The sequence below is a fragment of the Brachypodium distachyon genome, chromosome 1 (assembly GCF_000005505.3).
Source record: "Brachypodium distachyon strain Bd21 chromosome 1, Brachypodium_distachyon_v3.0, whole genome shotgun sequence".
NCBI classification, from domain to species: Eukaryota; Viridiplantae; Streptophyta; class Magnoliopsida; order Poales; family Poaceae; genus Brachypodium; species Brachypodium distachyon.
Genome location: NC_016131.3, coordinates 49,721,644 through 49,739,716, shown reverse-complemented (window position 1 = coordinate 49,739,716; position 18,073 = coordinate 49,721,644). Strand labels below are relative to the sequence as shown.

At 44.1% G+C, this 18,073-nt stretch overlaps 4 protein-coding genes across 9 annotated transcripts; 2 read left to right on the top strand and 2 right to left on the bottom strand.

Moving 5' to 3' along the window:
* The first annotated feature begins 744 nt into the window (after positions 1–744).
* Positions 745–12,449, top strand: LOC112269718. 5 transcript variants are annotated; one of them, XM_024456636.1, is made up of 4 exons: positions 745–1,104; positions 2,017–2,175; positions 2,843–2,898; positions 11,961–12,449. In XM_024456636.1, exons 2-4 carry the CDS (start codon positions 2,025–2,027, stop codon positions 12,180–12,182), a joined length of 429 nt encoding a protein of 142 aa, XP_024312404.1. In that variant the 5' UTR covers positions 745–1,104; positions 2,017–2,024; the 3' UTR covers positions 12,183–12,449. The 5 variants fall into 5 exon arrangements, 1 of the variants encoding a protein (XP_024312404.1); XR_002961628.1 differs by lacking the exon at positions 11,961–12,449 and adding an exon at positions 11,537–11,952 and having other exon boundaries at positions 776–1,104; XR_002961627.1 differs by lacking the exon at positions 11,961–12,449 and adding an exon at positions 3,649–4,106 and having other exon boundaries at positions 784–1,104.
* On the bottom strand, positions 4,442–6,856 carry LOC100826475 (superoxide dismutase [Fe] 2, chloroplastic). Of its 2 annotated transcripts, none has more exons than XM_024456635.1 (8): positions 6,541–6,856; positions 6,246–6,434; positions 5,895–6,066; positions 5,698–5,771; positions 5,562–5,588; positions 5,460–5,483; positions 5,179–5,354; positions 4,442–4,991 (listed from the first exon to the last, which is right to left on the bottom strand). In XM_024456635.1, exons 1-7 carry the CDS (start codon positions 6,697–6,699, stop codon positions 5,229–5,231), a joined length of 771 nt encoding a protein of 256 aa, XP_024312403.1. In that variant the 5' UTR covers positions 6,700–6,856; the 3' UTR covers positions 4,442–4,991; positions 5,179–5,228. The 2 variants fall into 2 exon arrangements, with proteins under 2 accessions (XP_024312403.1, XP_003557205.1); XM_003557157.4 differs by having other exon boundaries at positions 4,442–4,940; positions 6,541–6,853.
* LOC100826165 (protein arginine N-methyltransferase PRMT10) lies at positions 7,295–10,906 on the bottom strand. The gene is made up of 8 exons (XM_003557156.4): positions 10,622–10,906; positions 10,332–10,524; positions 9,928–10,033; positions 9,450–9,639; positions 8,575–8,760; positions 8,395–8,478; positions 7,834–8,016; positions 7,295–7,651 (listed from the first exon to the last, which is right to left on the bottom strand). The coding sequence occupies exons 1-7, from the start codon at positions 10,826–10,828 to the stop codon at positions 7,840–7,842; spliced, it is 1,143 nt and encodes a 380-aa protein (XP_003557204.1). The 5' UTR covers positions 10,829–10,906; the 3' UTR covers positions 7,295–7,651; positions 7,834–7,839.
* Positions 12,450–12,459: 10 nt separating the features above from the next.
* LOC100825852 (putative cytochrome c oxidase subunit 5b-like) lies at positions 12,460–14,989 on the top strand. The gene is made up of 6 exons (XM_003557155.4): positions 12,460–12,682; positions 12,779–12,864; positions 12,982–13,032; positions 14,184–14,250; positions 14,402–14,481; positions 14,576–14,989. The coding sequence occupies exons 1-6, from the start codon at positions 12,544–12,546 to the stop codon at positions 14,642–14,644; spliced, it is 492 nt and encodes a 163-aa protein (XP_003557203.1). The 5' UTR covers positions 12,460–12,543; the 3' UTR covers positions 14,645–14,989.
* Positions 14,990–18,073: the final 3,084 nt, after the last annotated feature.

Genomic DNA, 18,073 nt, shown 5'->3' with positions numbered 1-18,073 from the left:
GATGCCGCCTGGCGGTGGCACGAGAGCTTTGGGCACCTCAACTTCGAGGCCCTGAAGCAGCTCGGCAACAAGGAGATGGTGCAGGGCATGCCGCGAGTCATGGAGTAGTTCTGTGACACTTGCATCCTCACCAAGCGCGGCGGTTCCCTTTCCCCGGCCACGCGAGCTTCCGTGCCAAGGAGAAGCTAGAGCTCGTGCACGGCGACCTCTGCGGCCCCGTGACACCGGCCACACCTAGAGGCCGGTGCTTCTTCCTGCTCCTCATCGACGACGTGTCTCGCTACATGTGGGCGGTCCTGCTCGACACCAAGGCGGCAGCTGCGGACGCCATCAAGCGTCATCAAGCTGCTACGGAGAAGGAGTGCATCCGCAAGCTTCGGGTGCTGCACATGGACAACGGTGGCGAGTTCACGGCGTACTGTGCCGACGAGGGGATCCAGCGCCACTTCCCTCAACAGAAAATGTTCCCTCAAAATTTCACAATCGAAAAAAGGGTGCTCTTTCAACTCTGAACATATTTCTGCATCTAACATCAAACTTGAAAATTTTATTGTTCAGATAATTGATTCTTTATTGGTCTCTTTCTCAAATAGGACCATACGTAACCCGGGATCTCCTTTTTCTGATTCTATCCCGAATAACAAAAGCCACCAATGTGAAAATGAGAAATGTTACAGCTCTCTTAATCAAGAATTTCCACCTCCTATCCATCCTCTTTAGCATCTACGATGCATACATGGCTATCAAAAAATGACAATGCAGCCCTAAAGAAAAAGGACAATGCAGCCCTAAAAAAATGATAATGCATACGTGCAACAAGTTTCTCACTGTTGTTTATCTAACAATTCGAGCATACAGTGCATTTTATTGTTCAGATTATCGAGTCACGGGAAATCGTTTTTGGGTCGTTTTCGGGTGGAAAGGAGACGCGTCTGACGGCAACCCTCGTCGCCCGCCCCCGCCGCCATCGCCCGCCTCCGCGCCGTCTCCGCCCGCCCTCGACGCCCGCGACCTCCGCTGGCCCGCTGCCCGCTTCTGCTGTCCCTCGCGTCGATAAGGGTTTCTCCGACTTCTCCGGCCGGCCGTGGGCTGGCTTTGTCGCCAGTGAGTTCCTCCTAGCCCTTTCTGATGAGGCCCCGGTTGCTTTCTTGGCGATAGTTTACCTGTTTCTGCATATTACGATCCAGTTTATGATTACCCTTGTTGCTGTTCTTGCATCCAAAGACAGTCTGGTGGATTTATATAGCGAATTCCTCGAAATCTGCTTCGGTTTACCCGTCTGGGCTGTGTTTTGTTTCCTCTGCATGCATCCGAGACTTGTCTGTCTATTATTTTGATAATTTGTCATTGTAGATCTCGATTCACTAGCCCATGACTCCATATGACGCCTATTCATGTTGGTAGCTCTAAATTTGTTGCGGCACCACAAGATTGTATGCCTCGTTCCACACAGAATAAGGCATCAATGATCTGATCTAACACCTATCATCACCGATCAATGAATCTGATAGGCGTTAGGCACCATAAGATTGTCTCATGAAATCACTCATTTAATTAAAATCTGTTTTTAACAAGGCCTCAATGAATCCCTTTGTGCCAAATGCAACTGGTGTTTTAATCACACAAGTGTTTTCCACAAACCTAGTGTTTTTAACAAAAACAAGTGTTCTGGGTGAAACAAATGTTTTCACCCAAATCACTAGTGTCTAAAACTCAAAAACCCTACAAAAACTCTAGTACCAAACAGGGCCTTAGTGATCACCTTTCTCAAGTTTGTGTTCTGTACCCCTGCTGTGAGTTTCGGGTCTAAGCACGCAAGATTAGATCAGCAATGTTTTTCGCGTTTGTTTACTTTGGAGCATATGCGATTTGTGGAGGTTTGATCTCATCCATAGTATCTGGAATTCTGTTCAGTTGATGGGATAGAGCTCGTTAATTTCAGGATGCCTAATCCTATGCCAATAAGTAAGATTATTGTTGGATTAGTTGTGCTGATGCATTTATTGATTTTTGCAGGTAGAGAGATGGCAGTTCACTCCCTGTTTGGAAGGGATGAAGCATGTCAAGTCGGACAGCGGGGTGATGAAGCATGTCAAGTCGGACAGCGGGGTGATGAAGCATGTCAAGTCGCCAAACCCTTCCTTGATGTCTGCAAGCAAATCTTGTCTGTCTTGGGTAACTCCCTCCGCTCGTGTTTTGCCAGGAATTCACTTGTTTGTCATATGTTGGACTGTTAGTCAGCATGAGGTTCAGATCAGCAGCCATGCTGCTTTATTGAATTTGTGAAAATGTACTGTGTTTACTTCACTAGTGGGGGGTGCAGCAGTGTCTAGCCTGGATAGACCCCAATTTTTACAGCCTGAGTAAATTTTCAAGAGTTCGACATTAGCTTTCTCCCATGAGCAACAGTTTGCATTGCCCTTGAACGTGTGCAAGTCTAAATAAGGCTAAGATAAGAAGACTTGAGGGTCTTTAGCATTTGAATCCGATTTAAGCGGGTCACTATCTTGGTTTATGTTTTTGCCCCTGTTGTTTTTGCTGGGAATTTAGTATTGCTCTGACATGTTAGCTGTTGCATCATTGAGCATTCAAGTAAATGTCAAACTTTTGGATTGAAATATTCGGTGCTGTTTAGTGCATGCTGGGTTGCTCTAAATTATTTTGTTGTGCATGTAGTCCCACTTATACTTGGTTTTCTATATCTGTCACCTGAGCAGAATTGATTTGTGACTTTGTGTGGGAAACTTCGTTAGTTTTGTTGTGGTTCAGTATAGTTGACTATCTCATTAATTCATTCAGAATGTTGTTAATCTTACCTTTGTTCCATGCTTTTTAATACCAGATAAATTTGGAGCTGCAATGGCAATTGTGAAGAGTCCCTTTGGTGGTAATGTCACGGTAAGCACCCTTTCCACAGGAAACTATTTAATAAGAAGTGTTCATAATTTCACCATCCTGATCCTAGTTCGCCGTCATGGACACGACGACCTCGTAGCTTCCAAAATCCATCGCCCCTTCTCAGTCCAACGATCACGAGGTGCTCGGCTGTCAAACGATTCACCTGATTTGGTCTCTCTCGCCTTCTCTGTGATGTTTTTGTTGAGGGAGACGACGACGGTATGAAACTTCACGAAGATCAACGCCGGCGACGAGGAGTAATGGAGTTGTACAGTGCACGAGGAAACCATTTTCATCAGGACAAAAATACTGCAAACAATCTCCACGGACATGGATATGATCTGGGGACTGACTCGTGTTATTTCTCGCATCAATCACCCTCCGCCGGCGTCAATGGTGTAGTCAGGATTCAATTAGATGGTGGGACAAAGTGATGCAAGTTTAGAAATACAACTTTGGCTGGTGTTATCAATGGTTGTCAGCTATCTTCCAGCAGCATAGCAACAGATTGAGTGGTACTAGCTAGCCAGGATTATTTCGCAGCCTTGCTCATAACGATCGTTGGATTGACAAGGAGTGGTGGATTTTAGAAGCCATGAGCCCATGACAGAGCACGTCAGACGAGCCGCTTGCCCGCTTCCCGCCGTCAGAGGTGTGGGTGGACCTGTCGCCGGAAGCAGAGAAGATGAAGGTTCTGTGTCGGCCTGTTCATCAAGGCCATACGACTAACCTTCTCATAATCACAACCAGGGGCAGTTGTGCAGTTGGAGAAACGTGTGTCCATCGAGTTGAGGCGAACGTGCAGGCGGAAACTGGATATGGACTCGTGGCAACTGGCATGGGACATGGGCTTGGATCTAGGCCACCGGATATTCTCTCCTAGGCCCTGGAGCGGCGGGCGTGGAGTAAGCATGTTGCTTTGAGATCCGTGAAGAAAAAAAGGAAAAGCACAGAAGCACTTCCTGAAATGGGACATACTGAAATATATTTTCATAGTATCATTATTCGATACAGCGTATGCTGATATTTTTGTTGTAAGCTTGGTTAAACTTCAGACAGTCAAAAGTTATATGCCTGATATTTTGGAACGGTGGGACCAACCAACAAGGACTACAAGCACCGTATAATTGCACGAAAAGTTTTGCATCTCGTTGCACTGATAGAGGCGAATGGTTCACAAGACCGGAATATGAGTTTCCTTTCTGCAACACTTTCACGATACAACTTTTTTTCTACACATGCTTTTATTAAAGATGAGACAGAAACAGTAGTATTACCGTCGATGACAACATATGAGATATTTCCATTAAAAAATAACAGATTTGGGAAGTTCAAAATTCCTCTATGGCTGCACAGGAACCATTCAATATGCCCAAAAGAAGGGGAAAACAGAAATGTAATATGCCTATACCACTTCGCAACTATTCCTCTATAAAACATGCTAACCATTGATTGCTGAGCATAGCATTTGATTCTGAAGGCATATCCTGCCGAAAATCCCCTCATGCCCGGCAGAAAAAGAACAGACTGCTGCGCATTTCCAGTGGTCCAAACGATGCCCTTGATAGTATTTCGATATAACATAGGAACAAACTGCAGTGCACCCAAAGGATTTTGAGAAAGTCAAAATATTCATGCAGACATGCCTGGTTGCATACTTGCATAGTGGCTGAGTTCTGTTACAACAGAATGATGAACTATGACTAGGCGTGGAAACTAGAGACTATTCCAGAATCTCTATGGGAACCATTTTTGAAGCGCAATACTCTAAAGAAAGTTGTGCGGCTTCAAGCAGAATTTAGACCGATGGCCCATACTCTAGTATACATGCTTCAAAGCGTCCATATCTGCTTTATCACATAATTTGAAACTGGGGGATCACTTCCTTATAGAAACAGTCGACGACAACGATTAAATCCCGGCTGTTTATCTTAAAGCAGACTCGTTGTTCATCGTGCATGGTACGCGGTTGCAAACCATGCTGCCTTAGCAGCTCTTCACCTCCTCCAATAAAATCTGGCTCATAATTTTCCTTGGCGTCTCTGATAAATGAATGAAACATGGGGGGATACATGATTTTTTCTTCCATGCCCCTAATAGCAATATAAAATACCCAATATAAAGTACTACCTACGATCACCTAGTTAGAAAACAATATACTACTAGAAAACTGAATGCCATGGTTTGATTATTTACATACCATCCCACACACAGGAAATTGTATGCTATTACTTGATTAAGCTGCATGGATGCCAGGTATAATGCTGCAAAATTTATTACCTCATGATGATGAAATATGCGTAGGCATCTCAAGTGACATCCATATCATCTTAGAACTCAGGAATATTTGGTTCACCAAGGTTCACAAAAGCCTCAGCACGCATCATGCGTAGGGTGACACTGTTCCAAGAGACAAGATGGTCCATGAAGTTTGACACGTACGCTCTCCTGTCATCCTGTATAATTAAAAAGCACCAGCGACGATTTTTGATAGATTAATACAAACTTTTTAAATTTTAAACATAGGTAATAAGCAGAAAAGTTGGAGATCCGGAGAGTACCTTGTAATCCAAGTAGTAAGCATGCTGAATAAAAAAGGAGAACTGTCAGTACTTGGCACACGGCAGAGTCTAAAGTTCTAAACAGAGATTCAATTTCCTTACCTCCCACAAGTCTAGGCTGATGATTGGCTGAAAGAGAGGAAGACATGAAACGTCATCTAAATATTCAAACTGGAAATGTCCCTAATATTTGAACAGAGCACACACACGCAGGCAAGAAAAGGTTGAGTAAACATACAATATCTCCAGCAGCAAGTGGGCTGATGGCATTTCGCGTACGAACTACAGCAAGTTTTTTCTCGTTTCTCTTCACTGCAATAAGAAAAACATTAATCGGATATGAAGTATGAATCAGATATTTGAAGCTATGTTCAGAAGCTCCTTGAATTAATCAGTAGTATATGTAATTCAAATGAAGCGTAAAGGGAGACTTACAGACAAGCCAAACCCAACCAGACCCCAAAAGCGATAACGCGGAGCGAACAAACTCTTCCCTGAAATTAAAAAACGAGCCGAAATCCTTCTCAATCTGCCGCAGCACACCTCCCTCAGGCGAGCCACCGCCATCTGGCTGCATTGATTCCCAGAAGAAGTGATGGTTCCAGACCTACACATCACAAGATAGAGTCAGAATTTCAACAAGCACTCTGCTGCATGCTGCAGAGTACCCTTGTTTCAGCTATCCACAACAGCTAATCAATCAGGGTGAAATGAAATGGCAGCGTGCACAGAAAAAATCACCCAAGTAATGGAGATCAACCAAGCAAGTAAAGCGTAAAAAATCACCTGTGCGGCATTGTTGTACTCCGGCAAGGGGTTGCCGTTGTTGTAGGCCTCTTTGACGAGTTCCTCCAGAGTGTACCCGTAGAAGGGGCTGGTGGCGAGCTGCTTGTTCAACCCATCCACGTAGTCCTGCTGGTGCTTGCCCCAGTGCAGCTCCACCGTCCTCTTGCTCATGTAAGGCTCCAGAGCCTCCTGCACACGCACAGCAACGAGGAACAAGCTGATGTTCAGAAATTGCAGCAGCATATAGCAGTTAGCACACGAATCAGACGAGAGATGGTCACTCGCGCGTGCTTACAGGTTTGTACGGCGGAGTGGTGAGGGCGTAGTAGGAGACCACCTTGGAGGATCTCCGGGACGGGTTAGGGCGGCGGCGCCGGAGCGCGGGGAGGGAGGGCGGCGGCGAAGCGGGGGAGAGGGAAGGAGCGGCCGGGAGGCCGCGCGTCGGGAGGAGCATGAGGGCGGCGGCGCGTGGGAGGAGGAGGAGGAGGTCCCGCCGGGGAGGAGACGAGCTCTGAGCTCGGGATGCGCGGCGAGGGGAAGAAGAGGCTCCTGTGGGCTGCCTGTGCTATGGGCTATGGCGGCGCCCAGAACCTTATCGTTTTCACTGTGGCTAGCTACTGCTGGATTTGAATTTGAAATCAGACGATGCGTTTCTGAAACAATTGAGTTTCCAAAACTCCAGATAAATAAGACATGACGTTTCTCTGAGAACCGCAAATATTTCCCTTTAAAAAACAAAGAATCGCAAATGCTTGGTGAACTAAGATAACACTGGTTGAAATTTACAAAACATAGCAACTCTTCACAAAAATAATTATGACATTCGTTTGATGAAACAAGAAATACTAGAGTCGGCCTAGAGTGAGTTTGTTGTATGCTGAACTGAATCATTTTTTAACGGAACACAACTGACAAAATTTGATATGAATGAAGCGTCAAAACAATGGACTGATGCTCTTTCATGGTATTTCAAAGCTCTCCACCCTATCAAAATTCAAACCAAAGTAATTCTTAGTTAAACTGAAACTAGAACTACCCAGCAGCTAAAATTTATTAATAAGTTCTATTTCCTTTTTAAATTTGGTGACCACAAACACACACCAGGTACACTCAAGTCAAGCCACAAGCATGGAAACCAAACTTGTGATCTCTGGCCCTTCAACAAAATGATAAAGTACTGATACAACAAAATCTCTAGCACTTCATCATGCCTCATGGTCTCTCAATGTTTACAGATCCTCAATAGGTTACACAAGGTGGCCATTAGGCCATACCATGGCAAACAAACAAACCACCAACTGCTGTTTCTCCAATTACGAGCAAGGTTTTAGACACAGCAATATAGTGACACATGGTAATACGGTACCCCCGACATCTCATCAACTGAGTCAGATCTAATCAGCCATCTGTTAAAGAAAAGGTGGATTAGATTAGGTTGAATCCCAGTGTCGTACCATAAAGCAATACAGAAGGCTTCATAGACAAATATCAGGATGGTGTCTATACCCATGATAGCTTGTGCACTTTGCATATAAACAATTGAATGAAGTCAAATTCAAGAAAAGTATCACAGTTCTGCAAGCCAGACCTTGCTCTACTCTAAGTAAATCTTGGTGGTGACTGCTGGTAGCTTCTTGCCAGATGACTCATGTAATTCATAGGTGAAATCCATATCCATAAGCCGATGATTCTCTTTTGAGCGAACCATCGAGAAAGAAACTTTAACATTGTCCCCTTCATTTACTCTCAGAGATGGAGTCAGCAAGAATACCTGTGGAAAAAACAAACGACTGTTAAATTGTGCCAGGCAATAAATGGATGATATGCATATCCATAATCATACAATCAAAGGGAATATACTGTTTCAAATAAAAAACATTCATATGTAATACAGTGTCATTAAATACATTTTCTGTTACTTGGAAGTCTCAAATTTTCAAGAAAAGGTATGCTCAGCAGCCCTACTTATAATCAATTCACAAAAGATGCTGCAGCTTTACATGTTGAATCTTTTATGTTGAAGAACTCAAAGTTGAAGAATAAAAGGATTTAGCATCTACGTGGTAGATATTACAGGCTATATAGCTGGTATAAAATTCTGGATTCTGCAACAAAAAGTAAGAGTTGATATATACTCTAGAAAACCTACCTGCTGGCCCCAGTGTGTCCCACCATTCTCATCTGGAGCTGTACTTAACTCAACTTCCTGAACTGCAGGATTTTGATTACTACCCTAAAAAGTGTCAAGAGAGAAAATATGAATGTCTCCTGTTGAATAAAATGTAATGCTGATATGAGGTGAATTGTGTAATAACTCAGCTTGACATACTCTAAAATGAACATCAAACCAGCCAGCCAATGCTGCTAATCTTGTTCTCTCCTGGCTGATTGGCAACATAACTTGTGCTCTAACTTCTCGAATCTCATCAACAGTTGCTGTCAAGCAATCGATTTCCTTAATGACAGCAGGTTGCCCTATAAGTTGATTTGGATGAAGATTGTTCCATATTGAAGACTGCAGAAGAGTAATAACAGTATGTAAATAAAGCTTGTGACATGAAACACATAAAGCAGAAATAATTGCAATTCACTATAGAATTCTGAGAACTAGGAAAGAGTCCTTGAAAGATGATAACCCATTGATCACATAGTGCATCCAGAAAACAAAGTATCAGACTCGATATACAAGACTATCATATAGTGCATCTTTAATTCCAATAGATGCAGAAAGTTAGGACAGACTCCTAAGGTATGCCACAGAAAGTAACAAATAACTATAATAATAAGTCTAACATGTTATGCAGAATTGCAGATTATGGATATAAGGATGTCTCATCAGCAGAATTGCAAGAAAATACAATGCAAGGCAATTTTTAAGTGCATGTTAATCATAACCATTTACAAAATAGTATCTTAGATTCATCGAGATGCATCACTTTAAATAGGTTTAAGTCATTTATAAGCTCCAAAGAGTCCTAAGGTTGCCATCCCAAGACCGCAGTTATCAGAAACAAAGAAGTGCACAAGCTCTCAACAAAACATAATTTTAGAACCTTGACCTTTATGTTGAAGAAATTCTTAGTAGCTACACATTACTAACAGATACAATGGGAAGATTGCTGTTTGTGTTGCATTTTTCGCACCGAACATGTGCAATCTACAAGAATGACTAAAACATACTGGCTTTTAAACAAACACAAATACCTTGAGATAGAACTTTTCATGTTCTGCACGGTATGCCTTCGTCAAAGCATTCATGTTGACTCCATAATAAGCATCAGTGTCCTCGACAAATAGATTCCAGTCATTCATAGCAATTTCAAAATCTTCCATCTTTTTGTCACCCAAACCACTTCTTATCGGTGCTAACCACATTCGAGCATGACTAGGGTACCTGCAAAAGGTTGATCTTGCATTAGGTGTGACTGTGTTGAGTGTGCAAACTATTTCAGATCATTGTGCAAACATTAGCAAAAGGGTATTGCCATATTTCAGAAACAAATCAATTTATGATCATGTTTGTTAATTTAACTTGTTTTACATAATCTTTAATAAAGACAATACTAGCCATCCTAGTTCAGTTTGAGAGAAGTCCTGGAAAGGAGTGAATCCAAAATTCAAAAACTATGACACTCTATGTTCGCGTATTCAGATGTGTAGAAACATCCGTCACTTTACTTACATCACACCACCTGGATTCAACCAACGGTCGCGTGCACAAATGACGGAATCGAACATCGACTCTCTCAAGAGATAGTAGCCCATCCACTCTGATATGATGACATCCACTGCAGTTCCAAAAACAATAGACATAACAAACTAATCAATACTCAATACACCAAAAACTCAGTGTTCTGATAAACTTGAACATTTTCCCCTTTTAAGATGAGAAGGACTTAGGCTTGTCGCTATTCACCGCTGGTCTCACCAATACTAAAAAGGTGTTAACCATCGGCTCAGGAACGAACTATGGTACAAGAAGAAATCAAGAAATGGGGACACGCCTTTCTCCCGTCTAAAAGATGTTTACCATCGACTCGGGAACGAACTATAGCAGTAAGAAGAAATCAAGAAATGGAGACTCGCCTTTCTCCGGTAGCACAATGTCCTCCATGGTCCCCTGTATGACCTCGACGATGTCAGCGACGCCGTTGGCGCGCACGAGCTCGCGGGCGTGCTCCGCCACGTTGGTCGCCTCGACGGCGTACACCTTCCTGGCGCCGGCCTGAGCGCTCCAGATGGCAAGGATGCCGCTCCCGGTGCCCACATCAAGAACCACCTGACAGATCCACCAAAAATCAGCCAGCCCAAAATTGCAGCGACCAATCGAACTCCTAGCGGTTTGTGAGGACGGAGAGGGGGAAAATTTTCCGAACCTTGCCGCGGAAGTGGTGAGGGTTGCGGAAGACGGCGGAGTGGTAGGCGTCCATGCGGACGCGGTCGCAGAGCATCTCCTTCTGGTGGTAGAGGTAGGCGTAGGTGCAGAAGTAGTTGGCGAAGTCCACCTCCTTGTCCACGGGGGGCGCGCCCCCGGCGGCCGAGGAGGCGGCGGCGGCGGCGGCGCCGTTGGGAAGGGACGCCATGGGGAGAACGCGGGAGGGAGAGAGCAGCCGGAGAGGGGTTTTTCTTGTGGTTTGGGAGGACGGCTGCTGGTTCTAGGGTTTATGGGAGTTGGGGATTTTTAAAGGATGGCTACCATGGGCGTGAGCCGTCGGATCGTGCTTTGATTTTCGTGTTCGAAGATGATGCTGTCACACCTTGATGAAAGAGGCTGCGTACTTGATAAACCCTAGCAACAAATTGAGAACACAAATGAAATAAGGTACGCTACCATGTGTTTGTTCAAACTTTGCACCTTTTTGCATTTTGGTAGGGACTTAACAAGACAGGGCTTTATAACAATACATATTTTGTCTAGAATATAATAACATGACATAACACCACTTCAAACATGAGTTACTGGTTCATATATGTCTGTATATGCACTTAAATATCAATAAATATTGTGACATACAGCTACTACAAAAATGTTTATCTACAACTTGTAATTGCATCAATTGTGCACTACAAACACATGTGAGGATTGAAAGTGCCCTAGAAGATCAGGATTTCCCGTTGCTCATGTTTAAGGTCGGATATCATTTCGACCAAAGACAATCCGATCAAATGAGATTGGACTATGAATACCCAATGCCATTTATGTAGCCAGAAAGAGACTAAAACTCACTTCATATTCACCTCCTCCTTACACATGCTTGATGACTTGCTCATTTTAACTTATCACTATCTAGATGATCTTGCATAAAGAAATAGGCGAAGAAAGCTATATGTGGGAGAGTCAAAATGTTCAAGATGATGCTTGTTGAAGCCTTCACATGACGACATCGGTGAGCGTCCGTCGTAGGAAGGCTCCGAGGCGCGAGGAACAAGGCACATAATCATGAAGTTCTGTTTGCAATGGCCGCTGAGGATACTTGCAAGCAAGATGACAAAGGTAAAGGCCCTTGCATTAATGCAGGTGTGCAGGCCCCTCGCTGCCACTCGACACCCTCCATGCAAAATTCCTTGTTGTAGTCCTGGCAGGCACCCGAGGTGAATTGGATAAAGCTGAATGTGGATGCCGTCTTTGACAGCAACACCGATATTTCTTTTGTTGGAACCGTTTCTCGTAACCACAGATACGAGACTATCCTTTCGTGTGCTGTTTCTATGCAGGAGAGTCGAAACACCGAAGAAGCGGAAGCGAAAGCCTGCGTTGTTGGCCTTCGGCTCTTGGGCAACGTCTCGCAAGCCCCGGTGATTTTGGAATCAGATAATGCTGTTGTTGTGAACGTGATCAAATCGAATGGTGACCGTCGAGGAAGAATTTGGCACGTCTACGAGGAAGTAATGCACCTAAAGTCCTTTTTTCAGGACTTTGCGGTTTGGCAAGAGTAAACGAGTCTTGGTATGAAGAGATTTCTGTTGTGTTTTAATGAATGAAGCTGTCCTTCCCTAGAAAAAAAAGAGAATACCTGATACATGCCCTTAGTACATTACTTACTCGGATCCATAATGATTGCCGATGATTTAGTACAACTTTGTACGTACTAAAAAAACAACAGTCATTATAGATTCGAGGAAGCAGTTTTAAATTCCTATAATTTGAACTCTGTTCAGAGAAATTGTCAAATTGCTGTGGAGACGAGACCCACCGTTAACGAACACTTGCCTTGCCTTCACTCGTCAAGAGACCCAAATTGGCAGAAGCCTCCTCTCTCTCACACACACGCTCCATCTTCCCGACCGCCCGCCCGCCATGTGGAAGCGCGCCGCCTCCGCCCTCCTGCTCGCCCGCCGTTCCGCCCTCGCCGTTGCCGCCCACCGCGCCCCGTCGATCTCGGCATCCGCCGACGTTTCCCCCCTCCGCCGAGGGCCTGCCTTCTTCTCCACCCTCGGTAAATGCTCATTCCAAACGCTCCCCCGCCCCTCTTCTCTCTGTCCCCGGAAGCGGGGTCTCCCGATTTGACGCGAGAGAGTTGTTGCCTGCGCAGATGCGGGGCAGGTGAGGACGCGGGTGGAGGACGTGATGCCGATCGCCACGGGGCTCGAGCGCGAGGAGATCGAGGCCGAGCTCCAGGTCCGTTCCGTCCGTCTCCGTCCTCCCCGGGCGCCATGCGGCTGCCTGGGCCTTTGTCTCTTGTTATGGTTTTTTGTCCATCGGTGTTATTGATTGTTTGTTGGGTTCCGTTTTCAGGGGAAGAAGAGGTTCGATATGGACGCTCCTGTCGGGCCATTCGGCACCAAGGTGAGCACTTACCGTTTGATATTTGATCGGTGCGTGGTTGGATTGTCCAATCGATTGTTTTGGGATAGATTGTTGGGTCTGCACTTGAAATGTTGATTTGTGGTACCTAGACTTGTGGTTATGGATGCAATGTGCTATTTTTGATAAACATGTTGTCCTCTGGTGAAAATCGTCAGATACTTCTTTGCTGAACATAACTTTTGGAATTGCTGCCCGGGCTCCCGAGTTGCACTCCCTTTTAAATTAGTAAGCATGGTGATTGAATTAATTATGGACAAACTTTAGATTAGAAGGATGATTATACATTTTGCCCGGGCTCGATTGATTGGCTAGCTCCGCCACTGGACATATGCATGTTTGAGATATGACAGGCTGATAAAGCTTGACAGCCGGTATTTTGTTCATTGAATTTGAATTTATCACAATCATCTTTGGGAGTGAGTTATATATGATTCTGTCCGTTGGTTCTTTTTGTTGAGCTGTGGGAATTTCTGCAGAAATATGGGGTGACATACATCACTTTGATATATTCAGTACAGAGCTTAGGCAATCAACTCATTTTCCTGTGGGGTGGGTATTCAGGGCAATCGTGTTTGTGCTCATACTGATTTGTTTTTGGTTTGGAAAATGAGATTGTAGGTTGCATCCAAACTTCTGTTCATTGCTATCAGTTTACCATTCTTATGTGATGTCCTCGAATCACCGTTTGCTTGTACTTTCGGTGCAGTCCGTGATAGTTCCCTACCCTGGTAATTTGAATGCCTTAAATGCCTATCATATTAATATGAGCTGTTCTTGGGCTTTTATTAGCTTGCGACTTTCTGTTGCCAGTTCTAACTTTCTGAATTTTCAAACACTAATATTAGAACAACAGGAAAATACCCTGTACCATTTTATTGAAATGAAACACAAAACGTCACAGCAGTTCAGCTCCACATTACAATTCAGCTAAAGCAAAAACAAACTGGACGCACAAAGTTATTAGCCCATTGATGGGCATTGCTTCCATTCTGTGTTGGCCTGTTGATGAATAACTTTGTGCTGTGTTATGTTTGAGCACAGTTTGTCTCAACTGCATCTTTTGCACCGTTGTTCACTTTAGTTATTTCGGTCCAACATACCAACATGTGTCAATGCTGTTCCATTCACAGGAAGCTCCTGCTGTTATTCAGTCATACTTTGACAAAAGGATTGTTGGTTGCCCGGGTGGCGAAGGAGGTATATTACCTTGTGCATGCTTAATCTCGTCTTCACCAATTAAGTGGCTGTTGAAATCCATTCCTCTCATCTCATACGTCTTGTTTAGAAATATCCATCAACCAGCACCCTAATTAACTTCAACCAAATTTCAATGTTTGGATTTTTGCAGAGGATGAGCATGATGTTTTATGGTTTTGGTTGGAGAAAGGCAAGCCACATGAGTGCCCAGTCTGCACTCAGTATTTCAAGGTATGTTGGTATCTTCTGTTGACACAAGATGTGTACATGATATATCCTGCCTCTGTGTTGCTGAGCTTTGAAGTTCCAACTTTGCTGTTCACAGCTTGAGGTTATAGGAGGAGGAGGAAACCCTGATGGACACGACGATGACGACGACCACTATCATCATTGAGGTTGCAGAGGGCATCATAGAAATGAAACACACTGGTGCCCATGAGTTCTTTTTTTAATCTTTACGGAATGCTTTGAAGCTGTGGATCGGAGAACCTCAGCTATTTTTGCCTTAAGATTGTCAATGAGTTTGCTGCCCTCGCTTGTCATGTCTTTGGAAATATAGTTTTTCTTTTCAGAGAATTGGTCGTGCGAATAATGTGATTCATTAAACAGTGATGTCCCTTTCCTTTTCTCAAACCTCTGGTTGAATCAAGATAGGATAATTTGTTATCAGAGCAATACTCTCCCCTGGTCTGTACATTTTGAAGATACATTGTTTCGTCACCAAGTTTGTTGATGATAAGCACAGTACAACGAAACCGTCAAGCTGTAGGTGAAATATTCAAACTTGTCACTGAATGCGTTAAATCTCTGTCTGCTCATTCCATCACGCACTTGCGCATAAAACTTTTGGAGGAATTCACATGATAGGATGTCATTTGAATTGCTCTAACTCCGTTCTTGAAGGGAGCACCTGGACTTGAAGCCGGAGGCTGAGATTCGTTAAACAACAATTCAGATTTAATTTTTCATGATCATTACTCCCTCCGTACCATACTAAGTGACTCAAATATATCTAAAAAGCGTCTAGACATGTGTAATAGAAAGTTACTTAATATGGGACGGAGGAGTACAAAGCAACCCCGCATGATAAGTGACAACAATAAAAAGAAAATCAAATATTACACCACCTGCTAAGTATGCAAACAACACTCAAACAAGGACATAAATCATCTATCTATTCAATTATAAACTAAAAGCAATATGAGGTGTACCGAGGGGAGGCTACACGTTGATCCACATCACCCCAATTATTCTGGCCGTTGGATCTTAGTAACGGTCCATATTTAATAAGGTGGTATGTTTGTTGGGCTATCTCTAAACATTAAACTAGTTTCGAACCAAGTAGGCCCAGTTTGTAGAATTAGCGATAATTAGAGATATACCTGATGGGCTATAATAAACATTAAAATGATTTCAGGCCCAAATAGGGCCAATACGTTATAATCGGTGGTAATTAAGTTAAATTTGTTTTTTAAAGGGAAGGGTACGAATGACTTTTACGCGTGGGTTAACCTAATATCAGTATACCTAAACTAACCAGACCGGTAGGGACGGTTAACCTAAGTTGTCTTAAGGCGACAAGAGGGATTCTCAGTCGTAAGTACATTAAATGCACAAAAACCATTGCCAACAAAAAATGTGGTGTGTAGGACCCATTACATGCAAACACGGGCTGCTGACGCTACTCATCTTGAAAGGTGTCGCCGAGGAACGATTGGCCCAAAAGAAGCACACGCACGCGCACACAAACACATGGAAAGTAACCTCCTCTCTTTCTCCAGATCTCGATCAAAGGGCCGGCTAATGAGATCCTCACATACGGCGGAAGATAGGTGCCATCGGCCGATGGCTGGGCGTAGAAGTGACAGAGTAAACCCACCACTACAGAAATGCTCATTAGTAACGGGCGTAAAACAACATCACTAACGGGCATCTCACCCGCCACAAATTACATGCCAGTGATGTATGCATCACCAGTGACGGGTGCAAAGCCCGTTAGTGATGAGTAACTTACTAGTGGCGGGCCTTTACTTGCGCCCGACACTAATACCATGAGCGAGTCTTATGGCGCCAGGCCAGGCGTTGTGCGTCGGAGGTATATATATATAACTAGGCACGTCCACCTTGCGTGACATAACGCATGTTGTATTAGAATAAATCCCTTACGATAGTTGAGCCACGTTCCCTACGTGGCGGAGACCAAATCAGCAATATTCCGCCCCGGTCCAGGTGCTAACAAGGCGTGGTCAATCCGTCAAGGGCATGCACCGGTCAAAGGACAGGTCTGTCATTTTTCATTCTTTTTGCCGAAGTTCAAAAAGTAGTAAAAATTTCGTTCCTCGTTTCATTTTTGTTAAAGGAGGAAAGCCTCACATCCTTTGCATCCACCGACAGCTAGCTATGCATGTATGTACGTATGAGGAAGTACCGCAAGCACGTCATGTCCAAAATCCCCATGGGGATAATGGTAGCCTGGAATGATCGATCATGTGGATACATTGAAACAGCACGTAGGCAGAACGACGGAACTAAAGTGTAAGAAGAAAGAGAGGTAACTACTGAGGCGCTCCGTCGTGGTGTAGGAATAGATCTCAGGTGTCGACGTGCCGAAGATCTGAATTATCCCCTGGTTTGATTGAATCGATCTGGTTCGTGGGAAGGCAAGGGATGAACTAGCTAGTTTAATTTCGTGGATATAATTGATCTGATCTTGCGACGTGCTACTAGCTAGTTGGCAGTTGGGATCCGTTAGCTTAATTAACCAGCTGGGGCTGCCGGCTCGTGGGGTCATTTACTAGTGCAACTTTTGATTCAGGTGTTGATCCGCCCAGCAGATTACTTGGGTGGGTATTCATAGCGCGCCGTGCTTGGCCTATAAAAGGGAACGAGCGCGAGCAAGCAATCACACACAAACTGATCGAGCACCTGATCTCGATCATCTGCAGCTAGAAACTGTTGAGTGCTCGTATCGATCGGCATATATCAATGGCCACCGCGATGACGCCCGTAGTTTTGTCGATGCGAAAGATCAAATCTCTGATGGTGACCTTATTACCGCCATCGGGCACTGACACAGTTCTAGCTTCTGAGCTTGCCCTCAAGAAGGATCGCTCCGTGCATCCTCCTTCACACAAACTTTTCCATTTCCGGCTTGATCATTTCCCTTACGCTCTTTTGAATTTTATCCAAAAATTATGTGATAGCTTCTATATGCATTAAACCCCTTTTATACATAAACCCTATTGGTTTGAAAATCCAAAACTTAAATGGGTGTAAACAAAGTCTTTTAAAGCCCTTTTGAGATTCAAATTTGAATTCAAATATGCAATTGTGGCATGATGCTCATGGATGCAATGCACATGTAAAAGTTTGAAATTTTGGGATGTTACAGACCTAACCCCCTTAAGATGAATCTCGTCCTCAAGATTCGGTGTGGTTAGCAAAGAGGTGTGGGTGATCTTCTCGAAGATCATCTTCGCGTTCCCAAGTGGCTTCTTCTTCAGTGTGATGGTCCCACTGTACCTTGCAGAACTTGATAGTCTTAGATCGGGTCTGTCTCTCAGCTCTATCCAAGATCCTGACCGGTTTCTCCTCATAGGTGAGGTCACTCTGCAACTGGACTTCCTCAAGTGGAAATGTATCCCTCAGGGGTGTGTCGGCCATCTCGGGGTGACACTTCTTCAATTGTGATATGTGGAAGACGTTGTGGACATTGGACAGTGCTTCCGGCAAATCCAACTTGTAGGCTACCTATCCTTGACGCGACAATATCTTGAAAGGTCCGATAAATCGGGGTGCTAACTTCCCTTTTATACCAAATCTC